This window comes from Hibiscus syriacus, unplaced genomic scaffold (assembly GCF_006381635.1).
Source record: "Hibiscus syriacus cultivar Baekdansim isolate YM2019G1 unplaced genomic scaffold, ASM638163v2 tig00112498_pilon, whole genome shotgun sequence".
Lineage (NCBI taxonomy): Eukaryota > Viridiplantae > Streptophyta > Magnoliopsida > Malvales > Malvaceae > Hibiscus > Hibiscus syriacus.
This window is the reverse complement of record NW_024063347.1, coordinates 2,109,436-2,133,838: the sequence shown is the minus strand read 5'-3', so window position 1 is coordinate 2,133,838 and position 24,403 is coordinate 2,109,436. Positions and strand designations below refer to the sequence as shown.

The window sequence follows — 24,403 nt, the reverse complement described above, 5'->3', positions numbered from 1 at the left end:
TAGGCTCATGAGATTCATCATAGCTGCTGCTGTGCCATCCGACTGCTCCAATATCTCTACAGGTCGAAGCAAGCTTCCCATAACCAGCAGCAGCACAAAGCAAAGAGACTGCAAACATATTAAAATTTATGTAAATCTATAATACTTTGATAAGATTATGATAACAATAAACTGTGTAATGGAGGGAGAATCAAAGACTAACCATCCTTCAAGGCAGCTTCTCTTGTTTCCATGGCCCTTATCTTTGGTCACCGGAGGACAAAAAGCTGGAAAATCATCAGAGCGTACGAAACCAGAAATCATAATCGACAAATTTGTCAAAAAGAAAAAGATCTCTATATGTCAAGATTGAGAGAGCTTCACCTGTTGAATTGTGGTCGCTTGTTCGATCTATGTTCTTTTGTTTTTCCATGAGAGACACGAGAGAGAGATGGATGTTTAATGTAGGCTTTAGTTTGTTTATGATGCTTAATGTTGTGCAATCTGGTGAACCTCACTCGATATGCTTATAAGTAAGCAACGAAAATGATAATTTTCTTTAAGAAAAAAACCTAGTTGGCGAATAATTGATGTCATAACCATTTTTTAGGTAAAACAATTAAATATTATTTTAAAAAACGATTATGACTTTAATTTGAAAAAATTAGTGATTTGGAATTAATTTGATTTAAATTGAAAGGGAGTCGCCATCGACCTTTGGGTTAGGTATGTCAAATACCCAAAAACGTCTTTTAAAAACAATCTTAAGAAAAAACATTTTTTAAGACAAAAATGGTCTGTGTTTACAAAGATTACTTTAAAACGGGTTCGGGAGTCGATTACGCGTGGGGAAGGATTAACACCCCACAACGCCCAAAACTGATACTGTGCCGCTTACACGTTGTCGTACATAGTGAAAATTATAAATCGAATATAAAATTAAATTACGATCCATTTATCAAACATTAATTTACTTCGAATTTACTATTTAAAGAGAATCCTTTAATTCAAATAAAAAAACCTTGAAATTAGCAATCCTCCGTCGGGAAAACTATTTCAACTATTTTTCATTGTTAAAGAATATTCTATCGTAGAATATATAAAAGATGCATATCAAATATAAATTGCAATTTGACAATTGCGAAAAAAATAAAATAAAATACATAACTTGCACTGTTCAGTGTAAAATAAAAATGAATTAACAATTAACAAACTTAAAGTTCATTTATTTCAAGTTCCATTTAGTTCGAACGTCGTATTAGATTGTACCACTTTGATCAAGTAGTACTTTCCACGCCCGTTCTACAAATCATTGTTCTTGAAACTTACCGAGCAACAAGTTAACATATAACATAAAATAATTAGAATATATATTGAAATATTTATAAGATGTACGTATACCTAATAAAATATAAAGGATAAAATATTTGCAAAATATTAGAATCAGGTATGTAATAAAACATTAACTAACGGGTCCTTTATGAAATAAATAAATAAATAAATAAATGAGATCAAACTAAATTTACATCATATACATGGATATAAATAGATATAAGGTCAAAATTTATAAAATACATACATGCATGCAAATATAATATCATAGATACAAACAATAAACGAAAAATATAAACAAACGCAAGCAATCTACAAGAGAATGCAAAACCATATTTAGAGATAATCAAATTGTAGTGCACCTGATTAATAAAGATTAAAGTAAAACTAAGGATAGGACAAAACCACACAAATAAAGTAATAAAAGTCTAGATGTGTAATAAACCCATAAACATAGATGTTTCAGAATCAACATATAATGACTTAAAATAAAATAAAATTAAACCTATAGGATTTAAGTCTATATTTTCTAAACTTTATTTAAGGACCAAAATGAGTGTTTTATAAATATTGAAGCAGAAGTCAAAAACACCATAAATAATAAACACAAACAAACATGGACTAGAATGTGAACTTGCATGAATGCTATGACCGCATTCAAATATTCTCATAATAATTGCAGTTACAAATGGGGATTAAAATAAAATAAAACAAAAATATAAGACAAAATCCGGAAGATTAGCAAAAATGCATAATAACTAGACAGGGACAAAAATGAAACATTTACGAATATAAAAACCAGAGTCGAACATTAGCAAAATAAATAAATAAATAATATGACACATAATAAGGACTAAAATAGAAATATGAAACATGAGAGCTTGAAATTAAAATAGAGTGCCTTTTCATTAATGGCCAAAATAACAAATTACAGATGAGGAAGGACCTAGATTGTAGTTACCCCACAAGCTAAAATACGCAGAAGGCCCCCTGTGAAACTACGTCGTTTCATTAATGATATATAAGGCCCAAAATCGGGCTTGCTCACCCATTCATCCCCATTTCTCATTTCTTATCAAAATAGAGAGGAGACAGAGATTCAGAAATCTCTCAAACTCCTCTCATCGAAGAGAGGGACCCGACTGAGCTTGCGGCAGCAAGCAGCGGCGCACGAATGCCGGCACAACGGCCGGAGGGAACAGATGGTCCCAAAAGCATCTCCTCACCTTCCTCTACCCGAAACCTAAACCATTTTCATCTAAAAATCACCTAACAACCCTAGATCTAAGATTATACCTCTCGAAAGCTTTGAACTCCGGTGACCACTTGGCTTCCCGGTACTCCTCAGACGAAGGTATTATCCTCTCCTACTTCTCTTTTCTTTTCTTCTCAGTTGTGGTTCGAATGGATCTAGGTTCTTTTTATTATTTTTGCTTGTTTTATTTATTTGATTTTTTTTGGGTTTTGGGGTTCAAACGAGGTAAGGGATTTTTCTATCCCCACCTGAATGGTTTCTCTTTTTCCTTTTTTTTCTTTTTATGTTGCATGTGTTGATATCTTCTCCGCTATTTGGTGATGGATTTGAGTGATAGATAGACCCCTCTGATTCCTCGGGATTTTTTGTGTACTTGCTTGATTTTATTTGATTTTTTTCTTTGAATCACTGACTGATGGATTATTTTTCGTCCACTGTTGATGATGAACTTGACTTGAGAGATGCTCGGTGGCTTGGGTTGGCTCGATAGCAACTCACGCGGCTCAGGAATGACCGGTGAAGACCAACGTGCGGCTGGGGATTGGAAGAGGCGGCGTGGCTGCTCTCTTGGTTTAGGGTTTTAGAAACCCTAAAGTTTTAGGGTTTAGGTTATCTACTAGATTGGGCCAGTGATTTGGGTTCCAGTGGACTTCTGGTTTGGGCTTCGGGATTAACCTGTAAAATGTTGTAAAATGTAATTAATAATAATAATAATTAATAAAAATAATAATAATAATAATAACAACATTAATAATAATAATAATAACAATAATAAAATTAAAATTAACTAGAAAAGACCCGGACAAAAACGAGTGTTTACAGCTGCCCCTCTTTGCACATTCTTGTGTTAACAAGAATAGGGTAAAGACGATATGACAACACGTTTTTGTCTGGTTCTCTCCTTTTTGTCTATAAATTGGATATGTGGTTGTTGGGGACGACACTGCTCATACGTGATGAAGAGTTCGGGTCTTCTAAGGGTGACTTGGTTCCTACGTGATGAGGAGATTTGGTCGGGGATGACACTACTCATACGTGATGAAGAGTTATTGGCCATCTTTACGAAGGTGATAACACGGCTCATACGTGATGAAGAGTTCTGGTTATCAAAGGTTGACACGGCTCCCACGTGATGAGGAGATCAGGTCGAGTGATGAGACGGCTCATACGTGATGAAGAGTTCTGGCCATCTAAATGTGATAACACGGTTGCTACGTGATGAGGACGATTGGTTATCTAAGGTTGACACGGCTCCTACGTGATGAGGAGATCTGGTCAGGGGATGACACAGTTCCTACGTGGTGAGGACGACTGACCATCTTTAGGGATAATGGTTTCAAGGGAAACTGACTCAAAGATAGGATTTTGATAGAAACTGTCTCAAGGGAGACAAAATTCGTTTCAAGGGAAATGATCTCAAAGATATTTGTTTTGTTTCAAGGGAAACAAACTCAAAGATGATTAATTTTGTTTCTAAAGAAACAGACTCAAAGATTTTTCTTAAAAGAAACTGTCTCAAGAGAGACAAAATTTTGTTTCCAAAGAAACAGACTCAAAGATAGGTTACGTCTTAAGTGAGACCAAATTTGTTTCAAAAGAAACAATCTCAAATGTTGGTTTTTCATTAGAAACTGTCTCAAGAGAGACAAAATTTTGTTTCAAAAGAAAAATAATCAAAGATGAGTTTTGTTTCAAGGGAAACAGGCTCACAGATGGTAAATGTTGTTTCCAAAGAAACAAACTCAAAGATTTTTCAAAAAAAAACTTTCTCAAAAGAGACAAAATTTTGTTATCAAAGAAACATACTCAAAAAAAATTTATTTTGTTTCAAGTGAAACATACTCAAAGATCCTTTGTTTCAAAAGAAACGACTCAAAGATGATGTTTGTTTCCAATGAAACAAATTCATAATTTGGAAAATTGTCTCAAGTGAGACAATAATTTTTTTTAGAGAAATTGTCTCAAACGAGACAAAAATTGTTTTTAGATAAATTGTCTCAAGCGAGACAGTTTATTTTGAAAGAAACAACAATCTCAAGTGAGATTAATTTTGTTTCAAGTGAAACAAATTCAAAATTTGTATCTCAAAAAAAATATCTCAAGCGAGACGCAATTTGTTTTAAAATTTTCAAACTTTGTGGAAAAATGTCTCAAGCGAGACATAATTTGTTTTAAAGAGAAAGTTTTCTCAAGCGAGACAAAATTTGTTTTTAAGAAAACTATCTCTAGTGAGACGACACTTTATTTTTTTTAAGAAAATAATCTCAAGAGCTCAAGGTCTTTCTATTGATTCCTGCATGTTGAGGAAACACCTTCAGAAGATCTGATTGTTGACTTCAGGAAGCCAAATCTGTGGATTACATTGTTCTTTCAGGTTGAAAACATCTGATTATTCCGAGCTCTTATTTCCTGAAAAGATTAAAATGATGCATTTTTGACTGACTATCTTGGATGTTATGATGTCATAATGAAGTTTGTATTTTATTTGTCCTCAAGAGAAGGAAACTGAAAGTGTTTATTGCACATGATGATAAATGTTTGATGCAAAGATGCAAAACTTATATAACATGTATGTATGTATTGATGTATGTATATATTTCTTGATCTAAAAGGAGAATTGTTGCGAGAACAGTCTTCACTCCATCAATGATTCAGTTTGTCTGCATTTCCACTAAGGTGTACTCTTGCAAACCTCAAACTGAGACAATTTATTTTCCTTGCCCCATCAAAATTTCCCCAAAAATTTGTCTTTTCTTGCCCCAGCTTCAATCTTGAGCTTCAGAGGGATCTTCGTTGAATTCCAATATATGCCTCCAGAGAGATTATCTTATTTGAAAAACGTTTTTCTTCTTCTTGTATTTTCAAAAGTATGATAATATCAATTAAAAGAGTTTTGAAAAATATTTAATCAAAAGTTTTGAAAATATTGCTCCTTTCAAGGTTTCACAATTGACAAATCATAAAACAAGAGTTCATTGGATATCAAAGAATTAATTACACTGTTAATCCTTTAATAAATTATAGTTATTTGACAAGTGTCAAGATTAATGCTATCTTTAAGTAAGAAAAAAGATAAAAATATCTCGTGTGGTTATTTTTGGTCAAAAGTTTGGTATTCTCATTTATTTGATGTTCACTGATCTGATGGAGTAGCTTCTGTACTCATTTATTGGAAGTGTTCTCTGACTCCCAACTCTCATGATCTTATTCAGGTTGTGCGATGTCTTATCAAGGGATTTGTGCGACCGCCTCCTATGCAACAGTTGCGCTGTCTTCATATTCGAGCCGCCTTTTCAGGTTTTCAACTCGAATCCTCCTTTGGTTTCAAGACGTTATTCAGAATTTACGTCTTGAACCCCCCCTTTGTTATTTTTTCATCTATCATGCACTAAAGATTTTAGGAAACCTTTTTTTTTAAATAAAAGATTAATCCTGATGGGCGGAATGAAATATGAAGATAGTCTCTTCTGTTTAGAAATCCATGTATGATTAGAAGGGACTTTTAAGGCATGTAATGTAGGCCATGGTTCATGGTTATGAAAGAAAGTGATAAACAGGCCCAAATAAGTGTTTCAGGGTAATTGAACCAAGGATCAATTCATTATGATTCCTTCAATCTGGTCTTGCTCGATTTGGATCTGCTCATATGAGTTCTTTATTTTTTTCTTGATGTTCCATGATCTTTGAGTGAAGTGATTTTGGAGTGAGTGTGCTTGATCAATCTCACGGTTTGAAGCTTGATGCGTCCTTTGAGTCAAGGGACTCTTTGTCTTTGTGCTTTTGTCTTTTTTTTCTTTTCTTTTTATTTTGCTATTTTCTTTGATTTTTCTTTGTACTCTGCATCTGGTTTACCTTTCGGTATCTATTTTGAATCGATGTCTTCACTCATGTGAGAAGATTTCCTCAATCTTGCCCCCCCCAGTGTAGAGGGTGATGCTTGGTTAAGGTTGAATCAGAAGAAAACATAATTCAGGCTCAAATGGGGACACAAGGGATATATATTTTCTCCTGTTGTGAAGGGATAATGAAAGAAGGTCGTTCATCATTTCATACACAGAAGTCCTTGTAGAAGAGGTATCCTAGGGGATAGATTTTCAGGATTAATTTTTTAGTTATATGAAAATAATGTAATTAATGCATGATAGAATTATTTTGAAATAATTTATTTTTCTTCTTCTTGCTCTCAGCATGCCTAAATTGTTTAAGCTCATCTTCAGAAAATTGATGCGAGTTGCCCCACGTTGTCTTATTGCATGAAGGATCATGTTCAAGCGAACATCTTGTATTCAATATCTGTAGGTCTTATTGGTAGAAAAATATTGGTTTGGCGTTTAAGAAGACGATGATGACTTTATTGGCTCAAAGAAAGGTATGGGTATTACTTTTTGTGTATCGAAAGGATAAATGTAATGTTTCAATGTCACAAAGAATGTTTCAAGGTCTCAAAAAGAGGGAATGTCAAAAATTGGTTCTTTGGTAGTGACCAGGAATTATTTCGGGTAAAAAAATCAAGAGATTTAATTTTTGGTTTAGACAGAATAATAAAGGGTCTAGTCTTGTCATATATCAAAAATCTATAATTCTTGAAGAATTAAGAGAATATTTAATTCATTCGATATTCGAAGAACTAAAGATTAAAACTTGTTCAATTTTCCACCTTAGAAGGCATCACAAGTTCAAACATTAAGATTAAAAATATTTAAGAAAATATTAAAGGTAGAACAAAACTAGTTCAAACAAAATAATCTCTATGGATGCAAATGGTAGATGCAATGCCCCCATCCTTCTTCGATTATCCATGCCCCTGAACCCATCAGGTTCTAGATTTTGATCTTCAGTGCCTTACAATTCTCAGCGGAATGACTGGAGCTTCCTTTATGATATCAACATCATTGACCTCAAAACGGAGACTCTTTTCTCAGATTGTCCTGGTAGACTCAACCCTGCAACCAGCCGAACAAGCTTCTATCGTGTTGATTTCAACTTCTTGCTTTTATTTTCAATGTGATTAGGACCACTTCCTCAAATCCTCCATGAATTAGCTCCATGTTTTTATGAAAATCCTTAAAAATGAAATGCATATACCAAATGCAAAGATGCAAATGCAGATGCAAAAATGTTGATCCCAAAGATGAATATCATAGAATAATTTTCACCAGAAATAAAAGGTTTCACATTACAAGACAGTCTACTTTACAGACATGCCTTCGCCTAGATGACTGAGTCTGAAATGGATCACTACTTCATCTCGGATCTTCGTCCTAAAAAATGATGCCTCTCAATGCTCTGTAATCTAACTCGGTTGATGCCCCTGCGGTGTTGAAGTCAGTGCGTCACTCTTTGGTGGTTTGCGTTGGTAGGATCGTAGCTAAGAATCAACTGTTGGATGACTCATCGAATCAATAGATCGTCATTTCAGTATGGAATGTTGCACGATCATCGAGCAAGTTTCATTTTGGTACTCTGAACTTTTTTAAGCCCTCGATGCATGTCTTTATATGTGACTGCTTGATTGAAAACTTTTATCTCTTCTTGAGAGAATTTTCTCTGGAATATTCCCTTGCAGATCAACACTTTTGCATTATATTATGATGTTGCAATGCAATGCAAAGAAGGATGAAAAAGATGACACAAACAAAATAAATAAGTTAATGTACACAAACAAAAGAGAAAAACAAGTTAGTACATGTAAAATAATTGATACAGATAAAATGTTATTCAAAGATGAATATAACACCTACCCTGTCATGATATCTACCCGAACATGCTTTAATTAAATAACATTCCTACCCAGATATGATATCTACCCTAAATGATTTTTTTCCTTTTTTTTTTCAAGAAATTAATCCTAACTGCATGGTATCTAGTTTGCATGCAATTATTTAACAAAATTTAAAGCAAAAAGAAAAGGTTCAGAAACACTCCTCCTTTGTGTACACTTAATTTGGGTACCTATTAACGGATAGAGGTTTAGTATATCTATACCTAGGGTGACCGTTCTACGGTTCACTGTATGCATGGTTTCGGCTCTAACAGAAAAAGTGACTCAAATTGTCCTTGATGTCGGTGCGTCCTTGGGCTGCCAAACCCTAGATCCTCACCCATTACAGGTTTTGAACGGAACGAGTTCAACTCGAGGGGATTCACTACCTTATACCCATACGAGGAATAAGTCCCTACGAAGGTATAAGATATGTATCCCATAGGTTAATTGCTAAAACTCATACGAAGAATATATTCTTACGAGAGTAAAGCAATCACCCTGACTAATTTGGATCGAAGCTCGTGTCTAGAGCTCATGTTATGCAAATGCACGTGATGTGTGTGAGGAGGAACGTACCTACCTTTGACTCAAAAAACGAAAAGAAAAAAAACTCGACAAAACATGGATCAACCTGAAAGCAAAAAATCAAATGTTAGTATGACAATTAAAAATGAAGCAATTAAAAACTTCAATAAAAGGATCATATATTAACTAAATACTCGAACTCATAAATTCGACCACAACGACAACGTGTAAGCGACCTACAGCTTGACTCTGTAAAAAAAAAGGTCCCCAGCAGAGTCGCCAAACTGTCATAACCATTTTTTAGGTAAAACAATTTAATATTATTTTTAAAAACGATTAATTTGGAAAAAATGGTGATTTGGAATTAATTTGATTTAAATTGAAAGGGAGTCGCCATCGACCTTTGGGTTAGGTAGGTCAAATACCCAAAAACGTCTTTTAAAAACAATCTTAAGAAAAAACATTTTTTAAGACAAAAATGGTATGCGTTTACAGAGATTACTTTAAAACGGGTTCGGGAGTCGATTACGCGTAGGGAAGGATTAACACCCCATAACGCCCAAAACTGGTACTGTGTCTCTTACACGTTGTCGTACATAATGAAAATTATAAATCGAATATAAAGTTAAATTACGATCCATTTATCGAACATTAATTTGCTTCGAATTTACTATTTAAAGAGAATCCTTTAATTCAAATAAAAAAACCTTGAAATTAGCAATCCTCCGTCGGAAAAACTATTTCAATTATTTTTCATTGTTAAAGAATATTCTATCGTAGAATATGTAAAAGATGCATATCAAATATAAATTGCAATTTGACAGTTGCGAAAAAAATAAAATAAAATACATAACTTGCACTGTTCAGTGTAAAATAAAAATGAATTAACAATTAACAAACTTAAAGTTCATTTATTTCAAGTTCCATTTAGTTCGAACGTCGTATTAGATTGTACCACTTTGATCAAGTAGTACTTTCCACGCCCGTTCTACAAATCATTGTTCTTGAAACTTACCGAGCAACAAGTTAACATATAACATAAAATAATTAGAATATATATTGAAATATTTATAAGATGTACGTATACCTAATAAAATATAAAGGATAAAATATTTGCAAAATATTAGAATCAGGTATGTAATAAAACATTAACTAACGGGTCCTTTATGAAATAAATAAATAAATAAATGAGATCAAACTAAATTTACATCATATACATGGATATAAATAGATATAAGGTCAAAATTTATAAAATACATACATGCATGCAAATATAATATCATAGATACAAACAATAAACGAAAAATATAAACAAACGCAAGCAATCTACAAGAGAATACAAAACCATATTTAGAGATAATCAAATTGTAGTGCACCTGATTAATAAAGATTAAAGTAAAACTAAGGATAGGACAAAACCACACAAATAAAGTAATAAAAGTCTAGATGTGTAATAAACCCATAAACATAGATGTTTCAGAATCAACATATAATGACTTAAAATAAAATAAAATTAAACCTATAGGATTTAAGTCTATATTTTCTAAACTTTATTTAAGGACCAAAATGAGTGTTTTATAAATATTGAAGCAGAAGTCAAAAACACCATAAATAATAAACACAAACAAACATGGACTAGAATGTGAACTTGCATGAATGCTATGACCGCATTCAAATATTCTCATAATAATTGCAGTTACAAATGGGGATTAAAATAAAATAAAACAAAAATATAAGACAAAATCCGGAAGATTAGCAAAAATGCATAATAACTAGACAGGGACAAAAATGAAACATTTACGAATATAAAAACCAGAGTCGAACATTAGAAAAATAAATAAATAAATAATATGACACATAATAAGGACTAAAATAGAAATATGAAACATGAGAGCTTGAAATTAAAATAGAGTGCCTTTTCATTAATGACCAAAATAACAAATTACAGATGAGGAAGGACCTAGATTGTAGTTACCCCACAAGCTAAAATACGCAGAAGGCCCCCTGTGAAACTACGTCGTTTCATTAATGATATATAAGGCCCAAAATCGGGCTTGCTTACCCATTCATCCCCATCTTTCATTTCTTATCAAAATAGATAGGAGAGAGAGATTCAGAAATCTCTCAAACTCCTCTCATCGGAGAGAGGGACCCAAAACAGATGTCTACAATTGACAATTCTATCACTTTACGTGTTTGTAAGTTTGTCTTAGAATCAGTTTCTGTGATAAACTTTCGGTGAGTAAATCCACCTCTTATGTTACTGTTTCCAGATGCCAATTTGTCCTGGAAACAAAAAGTTTATGGACATAAAATAATGAATGGATGCATGCAACATGAATCTTTACCAAGTTGATAGGATTGCAACCAAATCAAGAATATAGGGACTTGGGCTATTGCTTTCCCATTGCTTGGGACAAATGCATTTAATTCCTGAAACAAATTTGGTGATCAATCATTTTAAATATATAACATTAACAACGTATTATTAATAACCGTGAAAAAAAACATCATCTAATGAATGATTGACACGTAACCTGATTTTTAATTTCCTTTATTTCTTTTTAAAAAATTTAAGTTATTATTTATTTTCAAAGTAAAAATTCACTGATCTCAAATTCTTAAATCTTTAATATTTATATATCGTGCTTATATCCGTAAATTTCAACCAGATTGCAATCTCAGATATCGGCAGTGCAATATGTAGAACGTAAGGTGACCGTCTCGTGTCCCTTGTCGATGAGGAATCTACTCGATCACTACGTGGTGTTTGATTCGTAACTGCGTGTAGGTAATTTCAACGTTGTATGATTGGTTTTAAGTATTGCGTGCAATCTATGGTTTTCAGAATCGGATCGGTTAGCGAACCGGTCATGCTATCGATTTATTGGTTTAATCGGTCGAATCAATTCGACCGGTCGGAAGAACGGGACGACGTCATAATTATTTAAAAAATTAAATAAAAATATCAAAAATATTTAATAAAAAATAATTTTTTATATCACAAGTCATATTCAAAGCAAATCATAACATATATAAGTTAAAAAACATAAAATCAAGTGAAACAAAATGATTCAAATTAACTACAACATAATATTTAAGGTAAAACATATTAAATAAAAAATATAATTATATAACTATAATTAAAAAATAAATTTGGGGCTAAAAAAAGCATAACAAAATGATATTGTTTGGTTTAATTTTTTTTAAAACAATCCCACATGACTAAGAAACATATAAGAACATCCCAAAAGTCTAAAGAGTAAAAATATGAGAACAAAACAATCCCACATGGCTAAGAAACATAGGAGAGCATCCAAACTAACTTCTATAAATAATAGAGGTAATTTGACATTCAAAATCATGGAGCATTTTGGTGAGCATTGAGTGAACTATTCTTTCACTTTAATCAAGCTCGAATTTTAGGTTTCAATCAAGCTTCTATTTTTTTTTATTTCAAGCATTTTCGAGTTCAAGTTTCAATATTATATTTCGAGTTCGAGTTGATCTTTATAATTTTTAGCTATTGAGTTTGAGTCGAGTTGAGCTTACTTTTAAAGTTTTCAAGTTCGAGTCGAGCTCAGCAATACTCGAGTTCGACTTGGCTCGTTTAACAAACGACGTCGTTTGGTTTAATTAAAAAAAACAAAACAAAAATGGCGGTTTTTCCCTTTTTTCTAGTTTTTCCGATTTTTAGCCGGTCCAATTCGAACGGTTCAACGGTTCCTGTCGGTTCACTAGTAACGGTTCAACCAGTATAAATTGAACCGGACTATACATCGATTTCCGGTTGAACCGACCGATCCGATCCAATTTTCAAAACAATGGTGCAATCATATTACATTTGATTATACAAAACACATTATTAATTTTAAGGCGATTTTAGAATTTTAAGAAATAAAAGTTTTTGAAGTTTTTTTTAGATTCGAGAAAAAATTAATTTTTTAAAATTTTAAATATAACACATGACACACTTTAAAAAGTTAGTAGTTTTTTAATATTGTAAAGAATGATACATTTAAAATAAAACGTTGAAAATATTATACATCTATCTTGAATTAAAATATTTTAAACACTTAAAATAACTAAATATATTTTTTAATTATCTCTTCCAAAAATTAATTATATATATCAGTTAGTTTTTAACTTTTTATCAAAGATTTCGTTTGGAAGTTCCCGACCCACACTCCCATCTCTCTTCTCGCATCCCCGCCGCCAAACAAGCGATCTCTTGCCCTCAAGTTTCCGACAGATCAGGAAATCAAAATTAGGTGATTTTTAAAACACTAAACTTGACTTGAAGGTCGGTTTATACTGGTGCAATTAGATTTTGAGTTACGGTTCGGTTTTTGTTATCTGCTTTCTGCTATAGTTGATATTCTGATTTCCATCCTACTGCTTGCGTGTTACTTTGTCTCATTTCATAATCTCTCTGTGTATACTTTGTTGAGAAGGAGATCTTTTTAACGGTGTCAGTTTAGCTGAAATAGCGGACCGTTGTCGCCGCTATTGAGGCCGCTATTGAGGTCTTTAGTCGTGGCAGCCGGATCCGATACCTCGAAACGGCAGCCACAAGCCCACAACTGCTATTTGAAACCCTACCGACAATCCGCATTTTCTATCTACTGCTAATGGTGGATTGAATTTATCTAATATTTTTATATTTCTATCTGATGATATTATTTAATTCGTTTATAGAATTGTTTAGTAATGAAATGTTATGGAGAAGAATAAGAGTGTAAATGATATAATGAAAATGTCCAGTGACTGACTTAAATTATATTATTTCTCGTCCAAAAAGTTGAGTGTTTTTTATTTGTTGTATCATGTTCAAATGCGATTGTACTGGCATATTTTAGGAAGATCATGAATAATTGTTCATGAGTTGAATACAACTATGGCTATTTTAGTTTTTAGACAATGAATTCTTGTTAATTTTCTCTTGCTGCTAATATATTTTTATTTAAGTTTGTTGTACGTGAAAGTTTAAAACTTGTTAATCTGTAAACTAATCTTTATTTTTATTTGATTTTATATTTTGAATTATTTATTTGGTAGGTTTGATGCAAGTTTAATTTCTTTCTTTCTTTCTTTCTTGGGTTTGGATCAAGTAATAGGGAACCATTAAATTAGTTTGAACTCAAACTTTTAATCTAGAACTGGGTATGGAAATGCGGTAGGGTAATAATTGGGTATTGTCAAAATTATTACAGTAGCGTTATACAGGTACCTCAAAATTAGCGTACCTACCTGTTGCCACCTCTATACTTCGGGCTGCCTGAAACTGTCTCCCCATACCGTTCTCATTTTTCTTCCATTTATCCTCTTTGGATCTTGCTACCATCTTGGGGATATCCTATGATCTTTCTTCCTCCTATACATGCCTTTTTTATCTGAAAAATATGATTTTTTTTTTTAAATTGCACAGCTTTTGCAGATTGTGGTTTTGGCTTGTTATAAGCTAGTCAAAGTGAATACAGAAAAAGAAAGAGGATGAAATCAGTTGTGGGCGTTGTTGTATCAAATAAAATGCAGAAATCAGTGGTAGTGGCAGTGGACAGGCTCTTCCACAACAAGCTTTACAACCGCTATGTTAAGCGCACCTCCAAGTTCATGGCTCATGATGAAAAAGATCAATGCAACATTGGTGACAGGGTATGTCTTCCATTTTCTGGTTCTATGTTTGAATGTCTTAAACTTCACTATCGTAGTAATATTCACAATACTTCAATATGTTCTTTTCTAGGTTAAATTAGACCCTTCTAGGCCATTGAGCAAGCGTAAGCATTGGGTTGTTGCTGAAATTCTCAAGAAAGCTAGAATCTATATGCCTCCATCGGTGGATACAGTTGCAAATGCAAGTACCAAGAATGAAGCCCCGCTTTCTTCAACCTCTTAAAGGTTCTGCTCTACTTCATTGTACTTGGTTGTAAAAATAAAGTTTATGATTTACATCGAGAAGATCCCTTTACTGTATTTGTTTTGCTTATGAGCAATGATTTTGTTAATGAAGGTTGGTATTTGTGGAAACATTTCTGTTCCATTGCGTTGCATCGTTATATAGTTTTAAAATATCAGGGCAGTCATTTTGACTGATGTTTGAGAGCTGTTAGCAAATATAATGTTCCTATTGCTGAATTCAGTCAAATGTGTCTTGTACTTTGAATAGGTTTATTGACTACAACATGTGATAATGTAAGATCTAACAAACAATTTTCAAGATAGCATGCTTGTGCAGCTGGTGTTTGTTGAAGGCTGTTCTGCTTTGCATTGATGTAGTTTGCCTTTTTTACAGTGCTGTAGAAAAACAGTATCTAAGAGACTTCCTTTTCATCCTTTTCCCACTGAATTAGTGTAGAAGTGGGACCATGGGTTATTTTAGATGGGAAGTGAAGTAGACATCAGTGAAAAATATGAAGAAACGAAATACCTATAGTATATATTAATTTGTTAAAATATAAAAAAACAGGACGGGTGTAGTTTTGGATATTTCTTTCTTATTACTCTGGAATTTAAAGCTTTTATGCATTTTCCTTCTTTTTGAATAGCACTGGAGTTCAAAAGAAAATGTATCATCATCTCATGTTCCGTTTTCCTTTAAAAGTATTATAACTCTGGCCGAGTAACAATTGTCTGTTCAAAAGCCTATCTACTTGTGCTTTCTTTGTTTGAATTGGTTTGAGGTTTACCATTTGTGTATTCTAGTGTAAATTGTAAGCCTGTTTTAGAATATAGCATAAAACTAATTAGTGAATTGTATAAGCTTCTTTTGACACTGTAGTTAATGAGTGAAGAAAGCTGGCTGCGTTAGGGCCATTTTGACATGATACACTCTGGTAGCATAAAACTAAATGAGTATAAGCTTCTTTGATCCTATAGTATAGGTTTTTTTTTTTTTTTTATTAAATAGTTAAATGAGTGAAGAAAGTTTGCTGCACTATGCCCTGGTTGAAATTTTTCCTTTTGGGCCGTTTTTGTTAGGTATAACTTTTTTTTAATAGTATGGTGTGATTAACAGGTAGTATTTATTTAGAATTTTTTTAATTAATTGACAACACGTGGTTGTTTAAACTCAGGAACTAGAAAACATTTCTTTTTATTACTGGGCCACCTGATGGGTTTTGTTGGGGGTAAATCTTGAAATTATATTTGATATTACTGGATGGACAGTTTGTGAAATATTAAATTAGGTGTAGATGTTGAAGTTTATGTAATTGTGGAATCTTACTGGGCATGTGTCTCCCTAATAATCAAATCGACTTGACTTAATGCTATCTTAAACAACATCCGCCATTGTTGCATTTTTTATTATTTACCATCTGACACCTTAATTCACCAAATATTAATGCTATACCACTCATGTATATATACTCCAGGCTTCTCTTTTTAATTTTCAGAAATATTAATCTAACCTCAAAAGTCTTGAGACATCATTCCCTAAGAGCATCTAATATGTAACAGTTGTCCCTGTTATAAGTTGCAAAGATTCCTCTTAATTACACCAAATTGTTTTAACTGTAACATAATACATGCATAATCTCCTTATTTCTTGTAGGAAAAAAAAAACTAGAAATTTGAAGGCAAACGTACTTTAGGAAACAAACATAGGTCAATTGACTGAGAACCTAGGATGTTGGCTTTTACATATCTTCTTATTTTTACCACCAGCTTCGCCTTGAATCTTTAATCAATATAGTTATTATTGCTTTTCTAGATACGACTAATAAAATATACAATATTATCGTTTTAGATTTCAAAATTTTCATTCTTTTTAATTAATCACTAATATCTGATTTATTAATTGGTTAATCTAGATTGAGTTTTGCAGATGTCTATTATGAGAGCGACTCTCTTAACCCAATTTGTTTTATTCGCAAACATCAAAATTCGAACTCGTGATATTGTTTAAAGAATTTAGTGTTTCATCCTACTAAATCAGATAAAATCTTATTTTTTTAAAACGTCATATTAATGGTTTATATCACATGTCATTAAACATAACATAATAACATGTATCTCGTATATGCATATATGTAACAAAAGGATCAAATCTCTTAAAGTCGAAATGCACACTAATTTTAATTTAGCCTATAGTCCATTCTATCCAATAATTAAGCAATTCGTCCGAATCATATAAATTGAATTATGAAAGAATTGTACGGAGACAAAGGTGAGATGCCATGATTTCAAGCAACCATGACATGAGACCAAATTCCATCACATCTTTTGGAATCTAGAGACTAAACAAGAGGATATGACATGGACATGGAACATATTAATCATTTATATTTTTATAATTAGTATTTGGTTTAAGTTAAATGATAATACAAATTATAGACTTTAAGTATGAGGGTATATAATAAGTATAAAAGAAGAGAAAATAATTAGATATGACAACTCATATATCCCATTCATGTTTATATATATATATAATCGAATTATATATTGATAGATTAATAATATGGTATTATTTTAATTTTGAGATAATAGTATATTAAATTTTTATACATGTTATTTTTTATTTAGTGTTTTTAATTATTTTTTCGGGTAGTAAGATTAGGGATGAACAAAACTATATTTGAAAAGATTAAGTTTTTTTTGACTCAATTCGACTCAACTCAATTAAAAAAATAAAGTTATGGTTATAAAATAGGACTTAAACAACTCAAAATTCTTAGTAATTAGTTAATTGATTTTCAAGTTCGAGTTGAGTATCTTAATTATCCATGATATATGTAAATCACATATAAAAAATACGAATAAATATATATGTATATCATATATGGTTATAGAAATTCATTTTAATTAGAACCAATTAGTATCATATTATTATAAATATTTATAATCAAATTCAAATAAAACTTGAACAACTCAATTCAGTTCAATAAGACTCGTAAAAAGTTTTAAATAAATTTTGAGTTATACAAATTAGATCCTATTCAACTCGATAAACTCAACAAAATTTTAATTTAATTCGACTCGACTCGATTAAATACTCATCCCGACAAAATTAGTTGCAAATGGGGAAAAAGAGTTGGCAATAGCATGGTTACTTAAATGAGGAATACAAGTTCCAAAATGCCTCTTGATTTCCCACACGCCAAGCAAACCCATGATAGAGCACAAAGTAGTCTTCTAGCTGGCAAATGGCACTATCATTGACTAAATAGCAATAAATTTGTTTGCATTTTCACTAAATACTATAGCTTATTGGCAATTTTAAAGTGTGCCCAATTAATTATTAAATACACACAACAAAGTGTCAACCCACTCATTAATTGAACCAGAAACATCACCTGTGAATAATTAATGAGGTGTTAGAATTGACCTAGATTCTTACTTTACTTGTGTCAAGTCCATTGTAGTATTTGTGGGAGCTTGGAGAAATTCATATTTTAAATGCAATTTGCAATTTACTTAATTTTAGACCTCAAGCACCCATTGTTAGTAATCAAATTCTAATTTCTCAAAAGGAATTATCAGGAAATTTTAAAATTTTGGGCAAAAACAAAATAGCATGAAGTCAAAGAAATTTTAATTTTCACATATTCACTTAAATTCTAGTTGATAATTGAATTAGATTTTTATATAATTTTAGTAGTTAAAGATTAATTGATGATTAAGTTTATTTAGACAAAAAAATGTATTGAATAAAGTTTATCGATGATTAAGTATTTGATTCTATAAATATAAAATATATTTTAATCTTAATTGACAGAGATAATTATTCGAGAAATGTATTCCTTTTAGGGATCTTTGTTTAAGAAATTGATTGATTTATGTAGACAGGTGAGAAGAGTTTTGGTAAAACATTTGGTTTATGAGGTATACCAGATTTTTTTCAAATACAGAAAATTTCATTCGAACTCTTTGTGATCTTTAGGGTTATAATAATATTTTCTCTTATTCATAGAAGTAAATAAGGTCGTTAAATTATATCTTTATGTGAATAATTTTAATTATTTTTTTCATTTATAAATTTATAACATCTACCTCTGAGTAAACAATTTTAATTTGCAACAATCCAAAGACCAAAACAGAAAGAAAAAATAAAAAATAAAGTAGATTTAGAAGTTTCTAACCTACATGGGGATGGTAAAAATCAATATATATACCTTTTGTCTCCCTTCCCAAATTCATGCAATGTTAGATCCTTAAATGGCACAGAATAGCATGTGCTCACAGCCTGTCCTTCACATGCATCCAATCCACCCTCCCCATCACATAATAAAAAATTCAACTAGGATCCCTCCCCATCACAAAATCTATGCATTAATTCACACTTCTCTTTGCCAATGTTACTTTGTTTACATTGTATGGGATTGGATATGGGATCGGTTAAAAGAGACCGAGCAAACAACTTAGCTCTAAAACCATGTTAAAACAGCTTCAAAACTAGCTTTAATATCATGTTAAACTTGGAAGCTAGCTTATAAAGCGAAGAGTACAATTAAAGCATTTGGTTTAATTAATGTATTATTCATCAAGAAAAATAGTAAAGAGAAGTGCACATGAAGATAATAAAGCAAATGTAGAAGAAAGACATCAACTAACAATTATAGGTGAAAAGACATATGTGGAGTGTATCAATTGTGAAGCAAGCTAGAGAGTAATTTTTGAGTGACTAAACAAAACAAAAGGCAAATGAAACAAGAATACTCATTTTTCTTCCTCTTTTTATTCGAGAAAAAATAAATGGGGATTCTTTAGTTGTGAGTCTAGGTAATTATATTTTTTACCCAAAGTAGGAAACATCATCATTTGAAATGGTGCTATAGTCTGCGGCGGTGGTGGGTTGAGTGTATAAGGAACAAGTAGAAACGTCGGTAGTTGTAGGAAGAGGAGGAGGTGGTGGGGGAGGCGGTGGTTGAGTGGTGGATGGTGGCGGTGGTGCAGCGACCGAAACAGCCCCAGGTGAGAGCATGGCTGCATGCGAAGAAGGTGGTATAAGGTTAGCTTCCCTACACTTGTATTTTATTATCTCAGCCCTTACTGCATTCAGTTCAGCTTGTAAAGATTGAAGTTGCTGCTGCAAAGCTGAAATAGCGCCCATGCAGCCATACACCGGGTCTCTCAGCCTCACATTCGCCTCGTAAACAAGACTATTAGCCGCATCAGCACGTTGCCTTTCTGGAACTTCCTGAAATGCACCGTGATAAAGCCACCATCGGAAAAAATTAACCAAAGAGAGAAACAAATTACTAGGGGTCAATTTAGGGTTCGTTGTTGTACCATTAGCATCTTGGAGACGTTGCTGGCACCGAACACTTTGTGAACAGAAGCAAACTTTTGGGGTTCATGGGGGGAGAAATATGGAGAAAATGGGCACTCTTGAGCACACCTACGCCTCAGGAGTTTGCAGGCAGCACATGGTGCAATGGTATTTAGGGTTCCAGGAGGACCCAACATATGCCTTCTTCCCATCTGATAATTAGATGAAACATCTGCTTCTCTCTTGATCTTCTTCCCTATCTCCTCAAATCTCTCCCTAAAGCACCAACAAAAAAAACCCTTTTGAGTTATTACTTAGTTTATAGATAAATGAATAATCTTCTTATAATTAGGAACATGAAGAGATCGTATACATGTATATATATAGAGAGAGAGAAAGGGGTATAATTATAAAGATTTATACTTGTTACCTTTCTCTGGACATTCAGGCATGCTCTCGAGTATGGAGAACAAATTTGCGAGGCTGATGAAATGAAGAGAAAAGAAGGGAAGGAAGAAAAGAGAGAAGGGGAGGAAAAGAGTGCTTGAAAGGCAAGATATACACAGGGAATGGTATGGTCCACTGCTTATATAAAATGAAATTACAAATATTAGACAAAGGAAAGGGATGTATATGAGGGTTGTTAAAGTTGATATGTATATGAGGATTCGTGGGACAAATATTAGACAAAGGAAAGGGATGTATACGAGGATTCCTGGGATTTTGATTTGCCACTTTGGGGAGCAAAAGCTTTAATGGAAGCTCAAGGGAGAGCTAGGGATTTCTACTACAAAATATGCCAGCTCTTTCACTGCTTGCTCACGTGCGATTCCTTAAATGTTTTGACTTTCTGGAATTTCATCGAACTATTCAACCTTGGGTTTTCCTTGCCCACATGTGCTCTTTGCTTCTTTCTTAGGGAAGACCCTAATCTTATTCACCTTTTAGATCATAAAAATATGATATATATGCAACAAATAGTAAGTTGGTATTTAGGTTCTTTAAGTAAAAGTTTGGAGTTTGAATTCTGATGTTGTGAATAAAATAAATTGGATTAGGAGTAGTGACAGATGTAAAAAGAACCCTAGGCATAGGCAGGTGCCCACCTTGAAATATGCATTTTTTATGTTAGTTGTTCATTTTGTTGATGTTGTCCACTGTGAAATTTTATTTATGGCCATCCATACGAAAAATTTATGTTATTATTATATATGTGTTTACCCTAAAAAATATTTTTAGATCTGTCACTGATTGAGAGGATCACCTCTATAACAAACCTCTACAACGTTCAATCTAGATTAGTCGGTTAATAAATCATGTATACATAGTTATAAAAAATAATAAGTGTACACGCTTTTGAATGTAAAATGTGTTTCATTTCATGTATACAAGAAACAACTTGTTTATGTCCACTTTTCCATCAAAATTAAGTTTGTGTTCAATTAATTAATTAATTAATTATCTTAAATTAATGAATCTAAACAATTTAGAACTTGATTATCGACATGTACAAGTCTTTCTTCAACCCTCAAGTTATAATTTGAAAGAGAATTTGTATGTGTAATTCTATAACAATTAATATTGCAACTAAAAAGGCAAATTTTATATCGATTAGATTTCCATCTTTTCAAATGTTTAAATATAATATTTTAAATTTATATCGTAAAGTGATTGGATAAATATATATGCATATACGCATGTTGTTACTATTATTTACTTAATTTGTATTTTGTGTTAAACACATATTTCTTTTTTAACCTTGTTTGTGCACTTTTTAAAAAATATTTAAATAATAAAATATTTTCTATCTAATAAATAAGAAAAAATATTTTATTTATTGCATCTCTCTTTTACAGTTTTTCCCCTTTTAGATATATGAATCTAAACATTTTAAAATTAATTTTAAGAGGAGACGTCTATTTCTGATTACATTGATTAAAATAAAATTTCTTCTAAGACACAACACAATATGTATTTTATTTTCTTATTGTTTATATTTATCAATACTAACATTTTTACTTTGTACTACAATATATATGTGTGTGAAAGGTTAGGTTATGATATAAATATATTTATTTTTTTATAAAATAGGAAATCGGGGGGATGATAATCATGGAGATGTGGGTTTAATTGTGAATTTGGTCAGCCAAGCATGTTAGTTTCTTGTCAAAATCAAGAAGCCATCTCCACAAAAGAGGACCAAATCTTGGGATCTTCAAGTTTCGAAAATGAAATTTAATTCTTATCAGAATTGCCGTGCACTACCCGCTATTTGCTGTTTCGAGATGTTAAACTAAAATTAAGCTAAAGCCTCTTACATGCAAACATGAACTCTTTCATTGGTTTTTTCTTTTAATAATACGGATGGTTATAAGAAATATTTGAAAATCAAAGATTGGACACCTTCAAAACTATAGATATTCTTATTTATTATTGTTGAACTATATTTTGATATAACAACTTATGGCAAAATGTTTTTGGACTTGATTTGAATTTATTCAAAGTTTTCAAAAATAATTCAAAGTCTATTTAACTTGGAATTGAGCACAAGATGTTTTTTCTAGACAAGCAGTACCGATATTGTTCTTACAGTATCGATACCTCATGAACAACATCGATACTATTCATATGGTATCGATACCAAAGGTAAGGGAAGTATTGATACTCACTAGGTAGTATCGATACTACCAGTATTGCTCAAATGCATAATGCAGAAATGGTATCGATACCTAAAGGGGTACCGATATTACTTTGTATAGTAGTATCAATACCATCAGGGCCCAACGGCTAGTTAATTTAAAAAATATAAAGGAAGTACCGATACTCCCTATAGGAGTACCAATACCCTCTGTTATGGACAATTTTATTTTGCAGAGAAAAACATCTCCAACGGCTCTAAAAGGCTCCCAACGGCTAGAAACAAACACAATTCCATTCTAACACATAAATACAAGTTGAGAACACTTGAAGAAGGGTTAGAACACCTATCCAAGCAATCAAACACAAGAGAAGAGTTTTCTAATCTTATTTTCATTTCTTTTGTATATATTAGTGTTTAGTGAGCTTTATTTTGTAAACATCCTACTTTTAAGAGGTTTTATTGTTGACTTCTTTTTACCTTTTGTAAAAGGGATTGGTTCTAGTTTAGCCAAGTGAAAAACTAGGGAGTGTAAAGGTTATCTCTTTGTCATTGAAAAAGAAAGAACAAATTAGTGAATTTGTTAGAAAATCCTTAGTGAATAGTTAAGGTAGTGGAGATAGACTTAGTTGAGAAGTCGAACCACTATAAAACGTTGTGCAAAAGTTTCTATCTTTTCTTTTTTCCTTACTCCCTAAATAATCTTTGCCAATTCACCCCTTAGCAACTTTTTCGGTTGTTCAATTGAGCCTCTTCGATCCTAACATTTATATATTTTAACTATTAAAATTACTTTTATATGTTTCATATATTTAACATTTTTTTATCATTTACACTTGATCTTATTCAATTTCTTTATTTTTAACTATTTAATAAATCTTTAACTTTTTCCATGTTTGATCCTAGCTCTATTTTTAATTGTGTTTTATTATATTATTCCTAATTATAATTCTTGAATCTATTTATAGTTGTATATATATATATATATATATTTTTTTTTTAATATGAGGTAAGTAAAGGTAATATATATTTAAAGTCAACTCTCAACCATTTGATATTGAACGATCGTACCTCTATCATTCCTGATGCTCAAACCTGAAACCTCAAAGAATATCAACAATTTCTTTACTACCGAAGTCACCGAAGTTCCTGCATATTAAAAGAGGGAGTGTATATTCTACAATTCGCAAATTTATTATAAAAGGGAAATAGCATTATTTATAAAGAATGGGGAATTGAATTAAATTGTTGTGGTTGGCTATAGTTTACAAGAAATGTTATATCAAAGTGGGTGGTGAAAAGGGGAGAATTTGGAAGGGATAAGATTGCTTAGATTTTAAGGAAAATGGCACCATCAATCTTCCGCTTTGACTCCTCCTTTAGGCCTTACTCTTCGCCATCTGTATCAGCCTCTCTCTTTCACCCACTTTCACTGTTCTATTACAAGACACAATAATTTAATTACAAATGAAATAATGTTTTCAAAAAATAAAAAAATAAATTTGTTTATTAGAAGGTGTTAAAAAAGAGACACACACGGATGTAATACTTTCTTCAAATTTTTAAAGTTTTAGAAATAAAAATAGATGGTCAATAAAAAATATAAAAAAAATTAAAGTATATTATAATTTAAGTGAGTTAAATCTATCTCAGCCGGATATATATGAATCTTTACTGATGGACAAAAACGCTAATTGG

At 31.9% G+C, this 24,403-nt stretch overlaps 2 protein-coding genes and 1 long non-coding RNA gene across 4 annotated transcripts; 1 reads left to right on the top strand and 2 right to left on the bottom strand.

Annotated features, from left to right (window-relative positions):
- Window positions 1-25: 25 nt before the first annotated feature.
- Window positions 26-514, bottom strand: LOC120180719. The gene is made up of 3 exons (XR_005521705.1): window positions 364-514; window positions 203-266; window positions 26-108 (listed from the first exon to the last, which is right to left on the bottom strand). It is a non-coding gene; the product is annotated as an uncharacterized LOC120180719 (long non-coding RNA).
- A 12,513-nt stretch (window positions 515-13,027) lies between these two features.
- On the top strand, window positions 13,028-14,989 carry LOC120180718 (30S ribosomal protein S17-like). Of its 2 annotated transcripts, none has more exons than XM_039186014.1 (3): window positions 13,028-13,126; window positions 14,293-14,510; window positions 14,602-14,989. In XM_039186014.1, exons 2-3 carry the CDS (start codon window positions 14,349-14,351, stop codon window positions 14,752-14,754), a joined length of 315 nt encoding a protein of 104 aa, XP_039041945.1. In that variant the 5' UTR covers window positions 13,028-13,126; window positions 14,293-14,348; the 3' UTR covers window positions 14,755-14,989. The 2 variants fall into 2 exon arrangements, with proteins under 2 accessions (XP_039041945.1, XP_039041944.1); XM_039186013.1 differs by having other exon boundaries at window positions 14,284-14,510.
- Window positions 14,990-19,387: 4,398 nt separating this feature from the next.
- LOC120180715 (LOB domain-containing protein 15-like) lies at window positions 19,388-20,628 on the bottom strand. The gene is made up of 3 exons (XM_039186010.1): window positions 20,498-20,628; window positions 20,088-20,343; window positions 19,388-19,995 (listed from the first exon to the last, which is right to left on the bottom strand). The coding sequence occupies exons 1-3, from the start codon at window positions 20,509-20,511 to the stop codon at window positions 19,591-19,593; spliced, it is 675 nt and encodes a 224-aa protein (XP_039041941.1). The 5' UTR covers window positions 20,512-20,628; the 3' UTR covers window positions 19,388-19,590.
- Between the last annotated feature and the right edge of the window lie 3,775 nt (window positions 20,629-24,403).

Coding starts and splice junctions, on each gene's coding strand:
- LOC120180715 (XM_039186010.1), bottom strand. Junction 19,996..20,087: donor ACGTCTCCAAGATGCTAATG/GTACAACAACGA, acceptor GGTGCATTTCAG/GAAGTTCCAGAAAGGCAACG.
- LOC120180718 (XM_039186014.1), top strand. CDS start 14,349: ATGAAATCAGTTGTGGGCGTTGTTGTATCAAATAAAATGCAGAAATCA. Junction 14,511..14,601: donor AATGCAACATTGGTGACAGG/GTATGTCTTCCA, acceptor GTTCTTTTCTAG/GTTAAATTAGACCCTTCTAG.